The 19,118-nt window shown below is 40.9% G+C and overlaps 2 protein-coding genes across 5 annotated transcripts in view; one reads left to right on the top strand and one right to left on the bottom strand.

Moving 5' to 3' along the window:
* The window catches only part of LOC125228870, a 28,389-nt gene extending 10,233 nt beyond the window's left edge, over nucleotides 1-18,156 (top strand). Inside the window, exons 2-6 of the mRNA XM_048133567.1 lie at nucleotides 14,208-14,379; nucleotides 15,496-15,602; nucleotides 16,506-16,619; nucleotides 17,041-17,171; nucleotides 17,663-18,156. Coding sequence (XP_047989524.1) covers nucleotides 14,235-14,379; nucleotides 15,496-15,602; nucleotides 16,506-16,619; nucleotides 17,041-17,171; nucleotides 17,663-17,846 — 681 coding nt within the window. The 5' untranslated portion in view covers nucleotides 14,208-14,234 and the 3' untranslated portion in view covers nucleotides 17,847-18,156. The remainder of the gene's footprint in view (nucleotides 1-14,207; nucleotides 14,380-15,495; nucleotides 15,603-16,505; nucleotides 16,620-17,040; nucleotides 17,172-17,662) is intronic.
* Nucleotides 1,880-11,682, bottom strand: LOC125228869. 4 transcript variants are annotated; one of them, XM_048133563.1, is made up of 6 exons: nucleotides 11,420-11,682; nucleotides 10,703-10,868; nucleotides 9,688-9,905; nucleotides 8,975-9,105; nucleotides 2,674-2,784; nucleotides 1,880-2,070 (listed from the first exon to the last, which is right to left on the bottom strand). In XM_048133563.1, the coding sequence occupies exons 1-6, from the start codon at nucleotides 11,579-11,581 to the stop codon at nucleotides 2,010-2,012; spliced, it is 849 nt and encodes a 282-aa protein (XP_047989520.1). In that variant the 5' UTR covers nucleotides 11,582-11,682; the 3' UTR covers nucleotides 1,880-2,009. The 4 variants fall into 4 exon arrangements, with proteins under 4 accessions (XP_047989520.1, XP_047989521.1, XP_047989522.1 ...); XM_048133564.1 differs by having other exon boundaries at nucleotides 2,674-2,730; XM_048133566.1 differs by having other exon boundaries at nucleotides 1,888-2,070; nucleotides 2,674-2,730; nucleotides 9,004-9,105.
* Nucleotides 18,157-19,118: the final 962 nt, after the last annotated feature.

The following is a 19,118-nucleotide window of genomic DNA, read 5'->3' as shown; positions in this document are numbered from 1 at the left end:
TTGACAAACCGTTGAACAATCTAGAATATGGCATCATTTTGAATTAATTCGTTGAATTTCTCTGAGTATTGAGACATTATTTTGTCTGTAAAAAGGATGTAATCTCGTCAGAGACATAGTTTTTTTCTCTATTTTCCGCTATTCGATGTGATTCGACAAAAAATAATATTTTATTAGAAAAGTTTTTTGTTGGAAGTACAATAACTGGATTGATGCAAAAGCTTATCGCAGTGGCCAATTTCCTAAAATATTTTTAAAGAAACACTTTGTAAAAAGGTATATTAGGTATTAAGATATTTATTTACGAGAGCCTTGGTTGTTGAAAACTATCTAAATAACAACTGTACAAAGGAACAGTGATACAGGATTCAAAAACATCATTATTTTTTGTGCATAAACGCCAAAAAATTGCCTAGTTGCGCTAGATTCACAAAAAAAAAACAGAAAAAACAATAGGCCTCATTTCCGCTACATTAAAACCGTTACAATTCTGAACCGGAATATGATTGGCCACGGGTGTCATAACATCTTTCATTTTCCAATAAATTAGATTCGATGCAGCCATAGACTTTAGTCCAACAGATTTCGTATTGTTTAATGAACTTTGAATAGAATGAAGGGACTTCATTTCTTACTTAGACAGTTTAAAATTCAATTATAACAAATATGGCCTAGTTTGTAAAATTGTACCTTTCTTGAACATCATTGTAAGCTAAGAAACCTCGAGATCCTTCAGAATGTAATACTGTGGCTTTTTTAAATAGTAACAGCCTTTAGTTTTTTAGTTTTTTGATTAGTGAATCAAAAGAGAAAATAGGTATTACTTAAAAAAATTAAGTAATCGTTTCATTTAGCTCCATTTAAGCAAAAAATAATCAAAACAGATCAGATTTACTTAAACGAATGTATGCGTACCTAAAACAATTTATTGAAAAACCTTTTTAGCTTATTTATCTTAAATGAGACTGGATGCTACTGGTAAAGATAGTCATCTTAATTACGAGTAGGTACCTACCTAATACACGCACCATCTAGTAGTATGTGATCTGTGGGCTCTCTTTAACAATAACTATTGTGAAGATTGATTTACTTTCATTCTGTTTTTGCTTGAATGGACGTTCTAGACAGGTTGCTGCAATTATATGCAACGTTGCAACAATTTGTGCAAGGTCGAAGCTAGTCTATGAAACGACTGAACTAGGCTTGCATTTGATAAAAAAAGAAGAAGATGTAGACTAATTTCTTGTTCATTAGGAATTAAAAAGTGTGCTAATGGCATTATGTATACGAAATCTCTACTTATTCGTCGAGAATTGTTAATTGTCCCTAGGCTAATAGGTTCTAGACTTACATTATTAGGTGTTTTTGTTTGTTCAGTTAGGGTTTTTACTTCACTCTTCAGAGCATATATACTAAACAGCGGATACGCCGTCGGCGGCCGTGTTTGTAGCTTTTTAGGGTCTTTGCCGAATGTTTGGGGTCGTTGTATTCTTGCAAAATAAGTTGGTTACCGATTAAATGTCTTCCTCAAAATGAAACAAAAAATTGTGTTTGGTCTTAAAGTTTTTACGGTAAGTAGTTATGGATGTTTTCGGGCATTTATCACGGAAAACACCACTTAGCGAAGCGGAACTGTTAGAAAAAATCACAATCTAAAAAGAAAACATTAAAAAGCTTTTTAAACTGTTTTTTGTTTGATTAAGCTTTTGTTAAACATATAAAGTAGCCGTGCGGATCGGATTAGTCTTATTTTGTCAATTAACCTTTATTCTTAAGGGACCTAATAAAAAAGGTTGGGTTAATTGCTACTTAGTGGTAAACAGAAAAGTTAAGTTTATAGAAATTTCTAAAAAAAAACAAAGTTTATAAAAAAGATATTTATTAGCAAGCCGTCATAAAGCCACCAATTAAAATGGTGGCTATTAATTTACGTAGTGACTTTGATTGTGAATTGCTGTAGATTTACTGCATTTGGTTCCATTTGCTTACTCTATCGGGGGTCATCTGTGTCAGGGCTTGATGGTGTATACAGATACGAAGTTTCCAGACGAGACAATTTTTGATTCATCCCTGAAACAAATTCAAATGTAAACTGAAATAAATGCAATATATTTAGAAAAAGTGACCAAGATTTCAGACCAGGAATCGAACCAGTGTCTTGCCAATGTCTTGCTATCGCGGCAGGTGCCTAAGTAACCTTTACTATTAATAATAAATAAATAATAAATAAATATTGGGGACACCTTACACGGATAAACTTAGCCCAAAACTAAGCAAAGCTTGTACTATGGGTGCTAAGCGACGATATACATACTTAAATAGATAAATACATACTTACATACATAAAAAGTTTGCACGGAACCCTCTGTGGGCGAGTCTGACTCGCACGTGGCCGGTTTTTATTTTAAAGTAAATGACTACGGTTGACGTTGTCATCATCTAGACCCCAATGTTCACCCAAGTCATGAGAAATGAGCAAAGTAAAGATCTTAACCCCCCCTATAGTGTTTACGTAATACTTGAACGGGCTCTTAGAAGGATTATATCTTTAAACCTTCAAATCAAGAGTGAACAGGCATCTTCTGGGCGAGCTCACTCCATCGTAGGCCACGTCTTTGCCTTTGGCTAGTCTGTGGTCAAGAGTAAGCCCATTTATAAAAAAAAAAAACTTACTTATTTGTGTTCTCCTTGCACACTTGGGCATCCTCCTTTAGAGCCACGTCTACGATCCTGTACGACACAAACCATACTTTCTTCAGGTTAAGTTCTTCCAAAGATTTAGCTCTAAAAATGTCAAATAAACGATTATATACTATTTTAAACTAAGTTTAAAGAAGTAAGTGATAAAAACCGAACTAAATTACACATATATGAAAGAAAAAGTGACCAAGTCCTCTGGTGCCTGAGGCTGGAATCGAACCAGCGTACTCTTCAATCGCGGGAGATGTCTCTTTATCCGCTCGGCCACCCAGGTCACAGCTGTCGAGGTCGAAATTATCTCTCATATGAGTAATCTATACAAGGACTCGTAGCGCCCTCTGTCCATCCCTAGGGCAGAACGGTATGGTTCTTGCCCCCCGTGTGAACCAAACTCAGGTTGGTTTCGACACAGCTCGAGAGATGGCGCTGCTAAATCAATTCTAATGAACACAATTAAATTATAATCTATTGAAAATATTTCAACTTGTGCTGTCTTAAAGTAGTCACACTACTATGTATATAAATTAAAACCGAAATAAATTACACATATGAAAGAAAAAGTGACCAAGTCCTCTGGTGCCGGAGGCTGGAATCGAACCAGCGTACTCTCCAATCGCGGGAGATGCCTCTTTATCCGCTCGGCCACCCAGGTCACAGCTGTCGAGGTCGAAATTATCTCTCATATGAGTAATCTATACAAGGACTCGTAGCGCCCTCTCGGTTTTAATTTATATACATAGTAGTGTGACTACTTTAAGACAGCACAAGTTGAAATATTTTCAATCTAAATATATAAAAGAAGAAGCTGACTGACTGACATATCAACGCACAGCCGAAACCGCTGGTCCTAGAGATTTCAAATTTGGCACGTAGGTTCCTTATGTAGTGTAGAGGAGCACTAAGAGAGGATTTTCCAAAATTCACCTCCTAAGGGGGTCAAATGGGGGTTCAAAGTTTGTATGGGGAAACAAGATTAGTTTGACTATTTTATTCGAAACTTCACAGGAAGATTCCTTAAAACATATGACTGAATACGTATTTCAGGTTTTTTGAAAATTTAACCCCTAAAAGGGTGAAAAGGGGGTGATAAAGTCAAAAAATCAATATGGGTATCGTTTTTATGGTTTATCGGGTCGCTGATCACGATAAATACAACGCTTTTAAAATCTAACGAGGCGGAAGTGAAATACCTTCTACCCTGTTGTGGTGCAATGGGGTTTAAATATCAAAAATATATATAAAAGAAGATATTGACTGACTGACTGACATATCAACGCACAGCCGAAACCGCTGGTCCTAGAGATATCAAATTTGGCACGTTGGTTCCTTATATAGTGTAGAGGAGCACTAAGAAAGGATTTTTCAAAATTCGCCTCCTAAGGGACTCAAATGGGGGTTCATAGTTTGTATGGGGAAACAAGATTTGTTTGACTATTTTATACGAAACTTCACAGGAGGATTCCTAAAGACATATGACTAAATACATGTTTCATGTTTTTTGAAAATTTGACCCCTAAAGGGGGTAAAGTCAAAAACACAATATGGGTATCGTTTTTATGGTTTATCGGGTCGCTGATTACGATAAATACAACGATTTTAAAATCTAATGAGGTGGAAAAGAAATTTTCTCCCCTGTCGTAGTGCAATAGGGTGAAAATATCCAAAATAGCCATAAGAGGAGCACTAAGAAAGGATTTTCACCTCCTAGCATGATAATTTGACAGGGGCAAGGACAGGGACAGGGACAGGGACAGGGACGGGATAGGGTTAGGGTTAGGGTTAGGGATAGGGATAGGGATAGGGCTAGGGCTAGGGATAGGGCTAGGGCTAGGGATAGGGATAGGGATAGGGATAGGAATAGGAATAGGGGACGGGAACGGGGACGGGGATAGGGATAGGGGAGGGACGGGGATAGGGACGGGACGGGGACGGGGACGAGGACAAGGATAGAGATAGGGACGGGGATAAGAATAGGGATCGGGGTCGGAATAATCGGTCGGCAATCGATATCTAGGCGATATCGATTGCCGACCGACTAATCGATATTGTAAGCGATAATGCAAGGAAGTACTTTTTATCCTACCGACCATAGCGCCGAGATACTGACTATGTGGGTTGTATGAAGTTTCCCCAGTATAAATAGGTAAAATACATACATATTCGTACCTACTATACCTACGCTGTGGTCGCTGTGTAACAATTCTACAATCATTGCAAGAATTTCTTTTAAAACAATAGTAATATGTGTAAGGTACAGTCAGCCAAAAAGCAGTGTAAGGTTCTTGGCTGACCGAAAAGCAAATAGATCAGTTACAGTGGCCCCCCAGTCGAGAATTGCCCCGCTTTACCTTAATCGAAATAATCGCGGACAAATGTACCTACAAAGAAACCTACGGATCCAAATGAAAATCTTATTTTTTGTAAACGTTTCAATAAGAATACTTTTATTACGCGGGCGAAGCCGCGGGTAAAAGCTAGTAGATTATAATTTAACTTGTGTTCATTAGAATTGATTTAGCAGCGCCATCTCTCGAGCTGTGTCGAAACCAACCTGAGTTTGGTTCACACGGGGGGCAAGAACCATACCATTCTGCCCTAGGGATGGACAGAGGGCGCTACGAGTCCTTGTATAGATTACTCATATGAGAGATAATTTCGACCTCAACAGCTGTGACCTGGGTGGCCGAGCGTATAAAGAGGCATCTCCCGCGATTGGAGAGTACGCTGGTTCGATTCCAGCCTCAGGCACCAGAGGACTTGGTCACTTTTTCTTTCATATGTGTAATTTATTTCGGTTTTAATTTATATACATAGTAATAGTGGATACTTTAAGACAGCACAAGTTGAAATATTTTCAATAGGTTATAATTTAACTTGTGTTCATTAGAAGTAAGAGAAGAGAGTAGAAAAAAAGATAAATGGATAAAAACATACTTAATATAATATTCGATATTTCTTTTGGTTTAAAAAAAAACATCGACATAACTTCGACACAATATTAGGGGATGTAATTCCAAAGAAATCGCGCATGGACCTTAGGACATAGTTACTTATTTACTTGGCTGGCGCGATAACCATAATGAGTTTTGGCCTCCAACACAAGAGCACGCCATTTTGCTGGGTACATATGTACCTCAGGACATGCAAGCGTCCATAGGCTACAGAGACTTTACCAACCAGGCACGCCATATGCGTATATGTCGCTAACGTAGTATCTATATAATATAAAGCTACAACCCGACTGACATTTTTCAAAAAATAGGCAGAAGGGGGATTTGAAGGTGGCAGTGTTTGGTGTGGTCGTATAGAGTTTGGTCCTGCGACCCCGGATAGATCAGACCGTCGGTCTACCGGTTCCGGGTAAAAAAATGTCGGACGGCCTGGCCAAACGGCTCGAGTTAGCCGGGGAGTGTTCGACCAAATGTCATAGAGGACCCTGGGCAGTTTTTGACGCCGCCATTTTTTTTTCAAAATGGCCGACTTTTTTTTTTGACGATTTTTCAAGTTTGTCGTAGAGATCTCAAATTTTGGTCATAGAATCTCCAAGTGGCCTTGATGCGAATGAAATAGAAAAAAATTGAAAAATGCTACAAATGTGGGAAAACTGGCCACTTTTATTTTGTATGGCAACTTTTAAACCGTAAGAGATAGCCGGGGGGTGCTCGACCAAATGTCATACAGGTATCCGAGTAGAAAAAAGTTGCATTGAAAAAAATTCAAAATGGCCGACTTTTTTTTTTGAAAATTTTCAAAATGGTCCTAGCGCGCTGAGATTTGGCACACGGGTGGAAGGTCACCCTAAGATTTATATTCAAAAAGAAAATTTTTAAAAATTCAAAATGGCGGCCTTTGAGAGCCAATTGAAATTTGAGTGGAGGTTTTTCTTTTAATTACCATAGCTCCGTAACGGTACAAAGAAGTGAAAAGTGCTCAAACAAATGTTATACAGTCACCCGAGGTCCATCGAATGGCATTAAAAAAAAATCAAAATGGCCGACTTTTTTTTTTGAAAAATTTCAAAATGTTCCGAGCGCGCTGAAATTTTGCACACGGGTAGACAGCCACCCCAAGATTAGTATACAAAAAGAAAATTTTGAAAAATTCAAAATGGCGCCCTTTGAAGGCCAATTGAAATTTGTATGGAGGTCCTTTTTTTAAATCCCCATAGCTCCGTAACGGTAGGGAAAAGGTTAATAGTGCTTGAACTAATGTTGTACAGTTATCTGAGGTCCATCGAATGGCATTTACAAAATTTCAAAATGGCCGACTTTGAAATTTTTTTTTTATTTTCGGTCCGAGCGCGTTCAAATTTGGCACGTGGTAAGAACGGGGGCCAAAAATAGAAATGAGAAAAAAAAATTTGGAAAAGTCAAAAACGGTGGCGAGAGGGGACAAAGTCAAATTTCCCTACCAGTTTGTATGGAGGTTTTTTTTTAAATCCCCATAGCTCCGTAACGGTAGGAAAAAGGTTAATAGTGCTTAAACTAATGTTGTACAGTTATCTGAGGTCCATCGAATGGCATTTACAAAATTTCAAAATGGCCGACTTTGAAATTTTTTTTTTTTATTTTCGGTCCGAGCGCGTTCAAATTTGGCACGTGGTAAGAGCGGGGGCCAAAAATAGAAATGAGAAAAAAAAATTTTGGAAAAGTCAAAAACGGCGGCGAGAGGGGACAAAGTCAAATTTCCCTACCAGCCTGAGGGAGCGTTCTACAGCCCGACGGTCATTGCTCCGGTCCAAATTCCGAGCTGCGTACAGACAGTGCTCCCAAGCAAGAAAATATAAGTAAAAGTGTCTAAAAAGCGACGCGGCGGGCCGGAGGCCGCAGGCCGGAGGTCCAACTTCCCTACAAATCCTGCAATCCCCACAGTAACTACGCGGAGGGCCGAAGGCCCGGAGCGTGTCTGACAGGCTCCCAAGTACGCGAAGGCCGCAGGCCGAGCTGCGGGCAGAGTGCTCCCAAGCACGCGAAGGCCGCAGGCCGAGCTGCGTGCAGACTGTGCTCCCAAGAAAACAATAACAAAAAGTATCTAAATAAGCGAAGCGGCGGGCCAAAGGCCCGACGCGGAGCTTCGAAACCCAGCGAAGGCCGAAGGCCGAGCTCCGCGTAGGGCCGAAGGCCCGGAGCGTCCCTGATCGGCTCGCCGGCGGACCGGGAAGTTGGAGCTTAAACACGACCCAATAGTAAAAGTGTCTTAGAGAAGCGAAATGACGGGCCGGAGGCCGCAGGCCGCAGGCCAGTCGTGAGCTTCTCAAGACACTTTTACTACTGGGTCGTGTTTAAGCTCCAACTTCCCTACAACCCCCACAGTAACTACGCGGAGGGCCGAAGGCCCGGAGCGTGTCTGAGAGGCTCCCAAGCACGCGAAGGCCGTAGGCCGAGCTGCGGGCAGAGTGCTCCCAAGCACGCGAAGGCCGCAGGCCGAGCTGCGTACAGACTGTGCTCCCAAGCAAAACAATAACAAAAAGTATCTTAACAAGCGAAGCGGCGGGCCGAAGGCCCGACGCGGAGCTTCGAAACCCAGCGAAGGCCGAAGGCCGAGCTCCGCGTAGGGCCGAAGGCCCGGAGCGTCCCTGATCGACTCGCCGGCGGACCGGGAAGTTGGAGCTTAAACACGACCCAATAGTAAAAGTGTCTTAGAGAAGCGAAACGACGGGCCGGAGGCCGCAGGCCGTAGGCCCGTCGTGAGCTTCTCAAGACACTTTTACTATTGGGTCGTGTTTAAGCTCCAACTTCCCTACAACCCCCACAGTAACTACGCGGAGGGCCGAAGGCCCGGAGCGTGTCTGACAGGCTCCCAAGCACGCGAGGCCGCAGGCCGAGCTGCGGGCAGAGAGTGCTCCCAAGCACGCAAAGGCTAAAGCAAACAAGCAAAGCAATAAATCAAAAAAGCATAGCTCAAAAACAAAAAGCAAAAGCAAAACACAAAAACAAAAAGCAAAAGCATAAGCAAAGCACAAAAGCAAAACAAAAAAAGAACACCGCGGGGCCCTCGGGCCCCGCGCACCTTTAAAAAACTAGTTTACTTATATAAAAAAAAATCTTAAGTTGAACTTACTCTGGGACTGGGCAGGCCATGTCTGCCGTATGCACCCACAGAGGTGGGCTAAAATAGCCACGGTATGGGTGCCGCGAGGCCCAGGTGGAGATGGCGAGACGACCTAGACGTGTATCTCAGCGACTGGCCGGAGATCGCTCATAACCGGGGCGAGAGGAAATCGAAGGGGGAGGTCTTTGCCCAGCAGTGGGACACGGTATAAATATGAACTTACTCAGAATCTTTACTGACATCAAACCGTACCAGCGGGAAGCCAGAGTCCTTTCCGCGCTTGATGGCATTCTTGGCTAAAGCTTGGGCTATTTCTGCACTCTTCGGCTTGTCTGGCGGCACTATAAGGGTCACCTGTTGACGATAGTGTAAGGCCTGAGTGGACGCTCGGAGCGGAGCGTGCAGCGGGCGGGCGAGCGTGCACCATATGCAGCGTCGAGTCAGGACACTTGTATGAGCGTCAATTGCACGAACATGCTCACGACCGTGCATTCGGGTCAGTCAGGCGTTGTACTTAGTCGGAACACGCTCAATGTAAAGCCTGATTAAGAAGTAAAGATAGGCGCGTCAACATTGGTTGACGCGCCTATCTTTACTTATAATCCATTGGGATTATAAAAGGCCTATATTCTAGTTTAGCATGCCTCGATAGAATATTAGAACGCGCTTGGTAGATCAATCAGTATTTCTTTGCTGACCATCTGATTTGAAGTTACAGTTTACTATAATCTAGTTCTGACAATTTGACATGAAAAACTGCTACTGAAAACTTTGATGGTAATTGTAAATCAGACACAACACAATTGTGAGGAACCCGGACTAATCCCAATAAGGCTTAGTTACCGTTTGAATTGGAAGGTCAGATGGCAGTCACTTTCGAATGCCAGGATAACACGCGGATGATAATGTAAATCAGACGCAATCCGAAAAACTTACCTGTAGAATTCTATCCACTTCAAAATTCTCATGTAATTTCGGCGCTCTCAGGCAGTGCGCAGTGAAGTTGATCAGACGTTTCGAACGCTTGCATCTTATACAGTTCGCCCATCGCTCCAGGATGTCAGCGTCCCAGGAGCGTATGGCTGCGGCGAGGGCCAGGCCGAGGATTTCGGAGCGAGTCGCGTTTGGAGTTTGCTCCGCTAGCATAGAATGACCTGAGGAACAATTTTAATTTCATGCAGCTGGTAAGATCTAGAGTACCTACACTTTTGGGTCCTTAGCTTAGTTTTAGGATTTGAGAAAAGCAAGGGCAATGCAGAATACATCAAGCTCTGGCAGCAATAACAGCGGCATTCGTGAGCTTCTTGCTCTGAGTCTACCTAAGTGCTAGCATTGGATTTTGCAGGCAAAGTATTAACGTGTGTTCTTTGCTACACATGCAAAGAACTCATATAGAGTCTTATTACATCTGCACCGTGCGTGTGAGACCCGCTTTGTACCACTGCCTTTCTAGATTGGACGTTTCACCTCAGCCGTTCCGCGCGATGCAGGTATCGTTACGCGAGTTCTTTACTAGAATTTTGTATAAGGTGTCAAAATTAGTAGAGAGTGGGCCATGTCACATGATGTGATGGTTCCCCATACAGAGCGACATCGTCACTCAGTGACAAAGCTCTTTCAATAAAGAAAATAATGTGATGGTTTCTCATTCCTTCATCCCATGCGGCAGAACAATGAAAATATTTAAATAAAATATTCGCGCGACGTGTAACCTAGGTGCAGAACGTCCTAAAACTCTAGATAACTTGCCGTAGGAGGGATTAAACTGTACTATGTATACTAGTTTATACCTAATGAATAAATGAATATGATGTGTCTTATTACCATTGAGCTGGATAGATGTGGTCCAGAAAGACTTGTGTGTGTGACCTTAAAGTGACCGAGTGGCATCACATCATGTCGGGAGACTAAGATCCCCTTCGCAGCGCAGGAAGTAAATAAGTTTAGTTACCTTGAGCTAAAGTCCTAGCAACGTAGTCGTTCAGTATGAGACTATTGGGCGTGAGCGGGCCGGGCCACACGCGAACATGGTCGCGAACGAACTTCAACACTCTTGGCACATCGGAGGGGCGGGCTAAGCGGACGCGGAGACGCTGCTCAGTTTCTGTACCTTGTACCTGGGAAAATATGGCTGAAGGGAATGTGGTCATCATGTTCTTGTCTCCCCCCTTCAGGTCTCCCCTCCTAGACCTTATAATAGGACATGCTGGCTGGAGTTACCCCTTGCATCTACATTAGCATCATCAGCATCAAGATTCACGGGAGCCTGGAGGCCCTAGAGTAACTTGGTGACCAGCAAACTAACTCTCAAGCCAGATGAGAAAAAAGGCGTTATGAAATAAGTCTTGCTACCTTATTATGTTTCATTCATCACTTGTAAATTCTGAAAACTGATTGAGATTTTTGTTTATTAATTAAGCGTTTCTAATCTTATATTGAATGCCCTAATGCCCCTAATTATCAGATTAAATTATTCCATTTTGTAGCGTAAGGAAAACACCTCAGAAGGTACCTCATATCCACTGTTCACACGTTTTGGGCAAAAACGAGCGAGGTACCCGCCTGTTCCTGGTTTACTGCTTGTTTTGTTAAAGTCATAGAAGTAAGCGTAAGCAAAATTATAGGTCTTCGGTTCAAGTGTAGATGAGTATTATTCGGTAGTACTTACTTTCACAATAGCTTTCTTGCTATCACTCTTCGAGGTATCCGAATAATTCCTAAGGCATAATATGGGTATTCTGTCGGTAATGAAACTGCAACTATTTTTTAGGTGTGCCGGGAACCCCCTGAACACTTTAATAGTATAAATGGTCTCGAAAATAGCGAACATGAGTGGAGTTGGGGTCCCGGAGTTAAGGAAGGTCTGTGTCAGTCCATTTTACTTGAATTTAGTCGGTAATTTGGAGAAATTACACTATAAATGGTGGCTCGATGACGGGTTGACTGACGTTTGCGTTTTTTTATTTTGATAGTTTTGAAATTAGGTTTGGGATTAGGGAAAGGAGGTTTGACGTATGTTATTACAAGTCATTGCAAATCCGTCAGGTAACTTTGAATATCAAATATCAATATCAATCCGAAATAATTTAGCTAAAGGATAAGCATATCACTAGGTACTCGTACCTAATTATCTGGCGTATGAATTTAAGTAATAATGTTAAGGTTTGCTCATTTTATTTATAAATTAGATCTATTGCGGTCGTTAGTGTTAAGTTGATGTTGAGTCAGTAAAATAGTTTGTTTCACTAAATAATACAAAGTTGATTTTACTAAACTAACGCAACAAATCAACTCACTCAAACTTCACTGAATAAAACTTCTTTCAGTAATTTGACAAATGACATAACTTTTGACAGAAATAAATAAAAACATGTTTCTAAATTTCCAATAAATAAATAATGATTTAATCAGAAACTTTTGGACTAAAAATAATAATAAATTCTAGTGAAAATGAATAGCTTAAATATTTTAAGGACTGCCATCCTCAAACCGTCTTTGAAATGTATTCCTACCACCAACCTGATAACTAAACGATTCAGAAGGCCTTCATTATGCTCGTACTTGGATTATCCTGATAGAAAGCCGGTAATTTTACTTTTAAAGCTTCACCAGTAGATTTTGTAACAAGGCGTTTACGGCGAGGTCGTAAATTGAATCCTGAACGAAGCGAAATATTCTATAATTGAATCCTGAGTGTAGCGAGGCAAGTGTTAACGCCAAGAGTGGAAATAATCTTGCTACCATGTTACACATAGTATATTTCCCATCACCTATGAGAAAATTTATAAATAAAAATATATTAATGTTATATAAACATAAAAAACCGGCCAAGAGCGTGTCGGGCCACGCTCAGTGTAGGGTTCCGTAGTTTTCCGTATTTTTCTCAAAAACTACTGAACCTATCAAGTTCAAAACAATTTTCCTAGAAAGTCTTTATAAAGTTCTACTTTTGTGATTTTTTTCATATTTTTTAAACATATGGTTCAAAAGTTAGAGGGCCCCGGGACGCACTTTTTTTTCCTTTAGGAGCGATTATTTCCGAAAATATTGATATTATCAGAAATAGTTATTTGTTATACAAGGGGGCAAAGTTGTATTTTAACGCCGAGTGTGGAATTGAAAAACGAGCAAGTGGAAGGGTTCTATAGTTGAACCACGAGCGAAGCGAGTGGTTCGAGAATAGAATCCTGAACTTGCGAGTTTTTTAACACACGAGAAGTAAAATACATTTGCACCCGAGTGTAACACAAAACTTTTCCCCTCACTATAGCGAGGAAACTACAACGCAAAAAATGCGTTTATCACTGCTTCCAGTAGTTCCACAGGTGGTAAATCATCTTTATTACTATATTCACCTACTTTTAGCAATTTTAAAGCAGTTAATTTGACTTTATTCAAGGTCAAATTACTTTACCCACTAGTGGATAAAATGCGTTTTTACCCACTGGTATTAAAGGACAAAACACGTGTTTCCGAGCTAGTGAGGGGAAAAAGATCTTAGTAAACCCTTATTCATTTTTAAATACCTATTCCAACAATATATCACACGTTGGGGTTGGAATGAAAAAAATATCAGCCCCCACTTTACATGTAGGGGGGGTACCCTGATAAAACATATTTTTCCATTTTTTATTTTTGCACTTTGTTGGCGTGATTGATATACATATTGGTACCAAATTTCAGCTTTCTAGTGCTTACGGTTACTGAGATTATCCGCGGACGGACGGACGGACGGACGGACGGACGGACGGACGGACGGACGGACGGACGGACGGACAGACAGACAGACATGGCGAAACTATAAGGGTTCCTAGTTGACTACGGAACCCTAAAAATGTAGATATGTAAAAATCTAAAAAAATGTGTCAGTGAACGGAAAAGTATCACTTTGCTCCCTCATAGCAGGGAGGAAAAGTGTCACTTTGCCGCCTCCTGGCAGGGAAGAAAAGAACCCTTTCCGAAATGGTGATGTGAAAATTTTATTTCAATTGATTAAGTTTCACCGCTCCCTCCCTATCCGTAAGTGTCATAGAAGTCAACTGTAGGATGTAGGTACAATTCCGCGCAGGGACTACTTTCAGTACTTCCGAAATTACCAAATATCTTACATATTTTTTTATATACTACCTACGTCGGTGGCAAACAAGCGTACGGTCCGCCTGATGGAAAGCGGTCACCGTAACCTATGGACGCCTGCCACTCAAGGAATGTCACATGCGCGTTGCCAACCCATTAGAAACTTGTACACTCCTTCTTGCTGTGTTAAGTACATAGCAAGAAAGAGTGTACAAGTTCTAAGGAGGGTTTGGGTTGCCGACGACTCAAAGGACAATAGACGGAACAAATTAGTTCCGTAAGTCCTTCCGTCACCAGCACACCGCACCCTCGTTGAGCTCTGGCAGCCTTACCGGCAGGAACACAACACTGTCTGCTTCAGTGATCTGATTTGTCCACAGTGCTTCGACATCTGTACCACCAAGATAATGCGAGGAGACCAGTCCACAGGCGCCATCATCCACCCGTTCCTCTACGAGCACTATTGGACTAGGGAACCTAGCGTCTGCTCCTTGTGGATGCATCTAGACAATGACTACTTACAGTTTATGTCTGACAAGTTCTCTTATACTGGTTAGTCAACACGATATACTACCAAATCATCATCATCATCATTTCAGCCATTAATCGCCCACTGCTGAGCATAGGCCTCTTTTCGTGTACGCCACTTATCCCGGTCCTGGGCTAATCTCATCCAGAAGTGCCCCGCAGTTTTTCGAATGTCGTCCACCCAACGGGCCAGCGGATGCCAGGCGCTTCTTACATCCGATACCGGCCACCATTCGGTCAACATTTTGGTCCACCTGCCATCACTCTGCCTGGCAACTTGCCCCGCCCAATTCCATTTGAGTTTGGAAATGACGTCACCCACGTCCCGCACCTTGGTGCGGCGTCGGATTTCGACATTCCTCACTCGATCTTGAAGCTTAATGCCGAGCATGGTGCGTTCCATCGCTCTCTGTGCTACCCGTATCTTAAGCACAGCCTTTTTAGTGAGCGTCCATGTCTCGGCACCGTATATATGTCATGGTGGGCAGGACACACTGGTTGAACAGACGAGTCTTCAGGCATTGTGGGACATTATTTGACTTAAGGATATCCGCTAGTTTGTTGAATGCAGCCCAGCCTAGCTGGATTCTCCTGGATATCTCCTTGTCTTGTTGTTCTTTGTCAAAAGATACTACCAAATAATAATCATTATCATCAAAATCCATCTGGGTCAAGACTAACATGATCCGCGGCAAGACTAACATGATTCAAGATTTTATGGCAATCTATCTCTAAATAAGTGTTACTTTCCCGATATATGCATGGATCCTTTCATTTGCAGCTGTAATTCAAATAAACACTCAATGAAGTTGTGACTCACGTTATTTGTACGTGGATTCACCCATCTGAACATTTTGACTGAAACTTTTCAGAGCAAAAAAAGCGATATCTATTCTATACCGTGCAAATTCTAGACTAAGATGACTCTATAGGGTCTGGTGACTCACTAAATAGGCCGTATACTTGGTTGCAACATATACGACTCAATAAGTGAAGATTTAACAAATGTAGCTATTGAATACCACATAAACATTCCATTACCTATTTTTATTTCACTTTCCTCCCTTTTAGAAGATCTGCTATGCTGTTCTCCATATTTTTCTTAAAATGTGGTTTTTTGCTTCTTTCGTCTGTTTCCAGGTGACCGTTTTTTAGCCATGGAACCAATGGAACGAACCGGAGAATGCAAGATGGTGGGCCTTCTCGTTGCCAATAAGATCTTTCCCTGGGAGCCGAAAGAACTTGAGGTATTTCATTAGCATTCATTAATATTTCAAGCAAGCATCTAATATTGAAAGGATAGTCTTTGTTGTACGTATGACCTTGGTGGGCTAAGCAAATATCACCGGTGAAACTACTTATAAATCCCAAACTTTGCTGGTTTGGTAATCAGTCAAGAATGGGAGAGGATCGGGCAAATTTAGCTCCAGATCCTTAAGTTAAGCTTTTGGATGCTACTGAATCTTGTCGAAATGCATGAAGGTTGACAATGTTGATAATAGTCCAAGGCCAAGTCTGATGCTTTTAGATGGTCATGAATGGCGTTCAGAATGTATTTAATGCGCGCGGACAGACCTATGGGATAGCAGACGCAGACAATAATATTGGTAGTACATGCCTCCTAGCTGTTTTTCACATTATTTTAAGAGGTCGTGAAACCCATGATATATTATGTCCTGATTTCAATACTTGATCCGAAAACGGGCACGACAAGGATCGCCTTCATGTAGACTCAAATTTGAATTTTAAGAATGTAGATCATGCCGATCACAAATTGGGTTACATTTATAGCCGAGCGGCACTGTCGCTCGAACACAGATGCTGCTTAAGTCATCTGAACCTAAAGATGTATGATGACTTATCTTAAATCTGCGGGGGCCCCTTCGATCCTGAGATTCTTCTTTCTCGAGCCATTCTATTCAGGAGCTTCCCGACCATCTCCATGTGTATGATGACGAGATTCATGGGTGGCTGAAGTCCTTTGGTTCCAGGTATCCTTCTCCAATAAAGTTCTTAATTTTTTGACTGGCGAGGGCGTGACATTCACACATTAGATATCTAACGGTCTCTTCCTCTTCACCGCACATACGAAAAATTTACAGTGTCTAATGTGATTACTTACCTCATGAGTCATGAACATTGTTTCTCAGGAGTGGGCTGACGCTACATGCTCGGTGCCGGAGAGGAGCCGCATGTATTTCTACGCAAATTGTTACACCAGCCCCAACTTATGGAAGAAGTATAACGTGGAATATATTTATGAGGTGAGGTTTAATGAGATGAAACTTTAATCAGGTAGGTTTTATATCATTTCGGTTACTGATTTGAACCTGAAAATGTACTTGACTACTTTGTCTACACGGATTTTGAAAGACTTACTTCTGGGTACGTAGCCGAATGGCACAAACGGTCACGAAACGCTCACGAAACGAAACGGTCGTAGATATCTATCTCTATCGCTCTTGCGTATTGGCGCGACAGAGCCAGACCACCTTTCGCGGCGTTTCGTTTTCGTTTCGCGTCGCAGAATTGCCATTTGGCTACAGCACCTGTTGTACCCAAGACAGGAGTCAATGGAGAAATATGATTCGAGCCCTACAACAGCAGAGGGTAACAGGATTTAAAGAAGAAGAAGATTAATACGAGTCCATGTATTTGGTGATTATATCTTGGCATTCATTCCAGATCCAAGTGTTAACAACGGCTTCAGAGGTGACAAGCCGCGGCGTAGGAACGTTGTTGCTGAAATACGCCCTGAAAGAGGCCTTACTGTTGCGTCATCCTCTCATACAGCTCATCTCGACGAATGCTTATGTGTAAGTTAAACCTTTTTATTGGACCAGCTTAAGTGTTGTATCATAAGTTCAGGGAAGTGCTAGACTTCACTGGGTTTTGCAGACGGCAGTCTTTTTTAACCGCCGCCTCAAATCTCTCAAGGAGGGTGGTTTTCAATTCGTCTGTATGTTTTTTTTATGTTTGTATGTTTTCTGTTGTATGTTCTATGTTAATAGTGGCGTTGAATGTTTTCTAAACTGAACGTATAATATACTAAAAAGTCACCAAGGTCTCCAATTTCCCACGCCTGGAATCGAACCATCGTCCACTGCTATCGCGGCAGGTGCCTAAGCCATTCGGCGGCCACAAGGGTAACGGATGGGACTCAGGTCTAATTCCAACATTTCATCAATTCCGTCCAAGTATATTATACATTTTTCTTACTGAAGGCTTGCGGTACCCTCTGACTATCCCCAGGTACTGACCTGGTTTAGTTCCGCCTTCTATTCTATTATGTGTATTTTCTTTCCAGTCCAAAAATATGCGAACGATGCGGAATGAAGAAGGAATGGTCAATGAACTTCTCAGAATTCGTGGACTGCTTCGGCCAGAGTATATTCTACCCTCGGACTCCTCATACAGAGTGCAGCATCTACATTAAGAAGTTTGATCAGAGAGAGGCTGCCGCTATGCCGTGTTTGCCAGAAGTGTACTAGGTGCGGTCAAAATATATGGGCAGGTTTATTTCTAGGTCCAAGTATATTTCTTAATTAAATTATTTTCATAGAATAGTTATTTGTTTTACAAGGGGGCAAAGTAGTTGTTTAACCGCACGTGCCAATATTGATACCCAAGCAAGCGAAAGATTCCGATATTGAACCGCGAGCGTAGCGAGTGGTTCAAAAAGTGGAACCTTGAGCGTTGCTAGGGTTTCAAGGTAATAAGGTCAAACAAACTGCCACCGAGTGAAACACAAAATTTTTCACCACACCAACACGAACAAAATACTGACTATAAAACATCAAACTAAATCAAATCCATCAATCTATTCAATATTTATGATTCAAAATCATAATTTATAGGTAAACAAGTTAAAATTTGTATGAAATTACTTTGCACTCTTGTGTATAAAATGCAATTTTGCTATCTGTTTTCGAATAGCAAAGTAAGCCTTTACCAGTTGGTGTGGTGAAAACTAAAACTGGTGAAAGCGTAACTTTTGTTTTATAGTCTAATAAAACTCATAATGCTGCAATTCTGACAAACTTACCTATAACATCATTCGATGACCAGATTATTTTCAATGATCAGATGTTTTCGATGTAGTTTTCCTAAGAATGTAAAGTGTCACTTTTTCTGTAAAAATAACAATAAATCCAAGGGGTAGCTGCTTAACTTGTTTTTTGTTTGCATTGTTTTGAAGTATGATGAGTAAATAAAAACATGTAACAAAAACTTATTCATTTATTTTCACTGAGTAAAATAATAATGAGAGAAGATATAAAAACGTTAAATACTACATCATACTTGCTTATCTCAAATTTAATAACCTACAGTCTTTCATATATTCAGGTTTCTTTAAACAAGTCAACATACAGGTATAAGAACTGTTTGTTTATATAAATAATTCGCTTTAACTTTACATACATAATTTAAAAAAAATAACAATATGTACATTAAAAATTATTTACAACATAATTATGGATTAGATAGATATGAATTATGATGCCGACAATAATATATAAAGGTTTAGATCAAATATAAAGAAGTAAACATCATAAATAATTAAATAAGAATGAACATAGAGAGGAAATAGCACAACACTGGAAGTTTAGATCATTAAATTTTGCGTAGAATCTATTCGTGTATAGAAATAATTTATACTAGAAGAGTCTAGAAATGAAAATAAAGTTAGACACAATCATAGAAGAAAGTTAGAATTACCAAATAAACATGATCAGCATCTAAAACACAACATTTCTGGCCAA

This window comes from Leguminivora glycinivorella, chromosome 8 (genome assembly GCF_023078275.1).
Source record: "Leguminivora glycinivorella isolate SPB_JAAS2020 chromosome 8, LegGlyc_1.1, whole genome shotgun sequence".
Classification (NCBI taxonomy): Eukaryota; Metazoa; Arthropoda; class Insecta; order Lepidoptera; family Tortricidae; genus Leguminivora; species Leguminivora glycinivorella.
The sequence above is the reverse complement of the archived record's forward strand: the minus strand, read 5'-3'. Positions and strand labels throughout refer to the sequence as shown.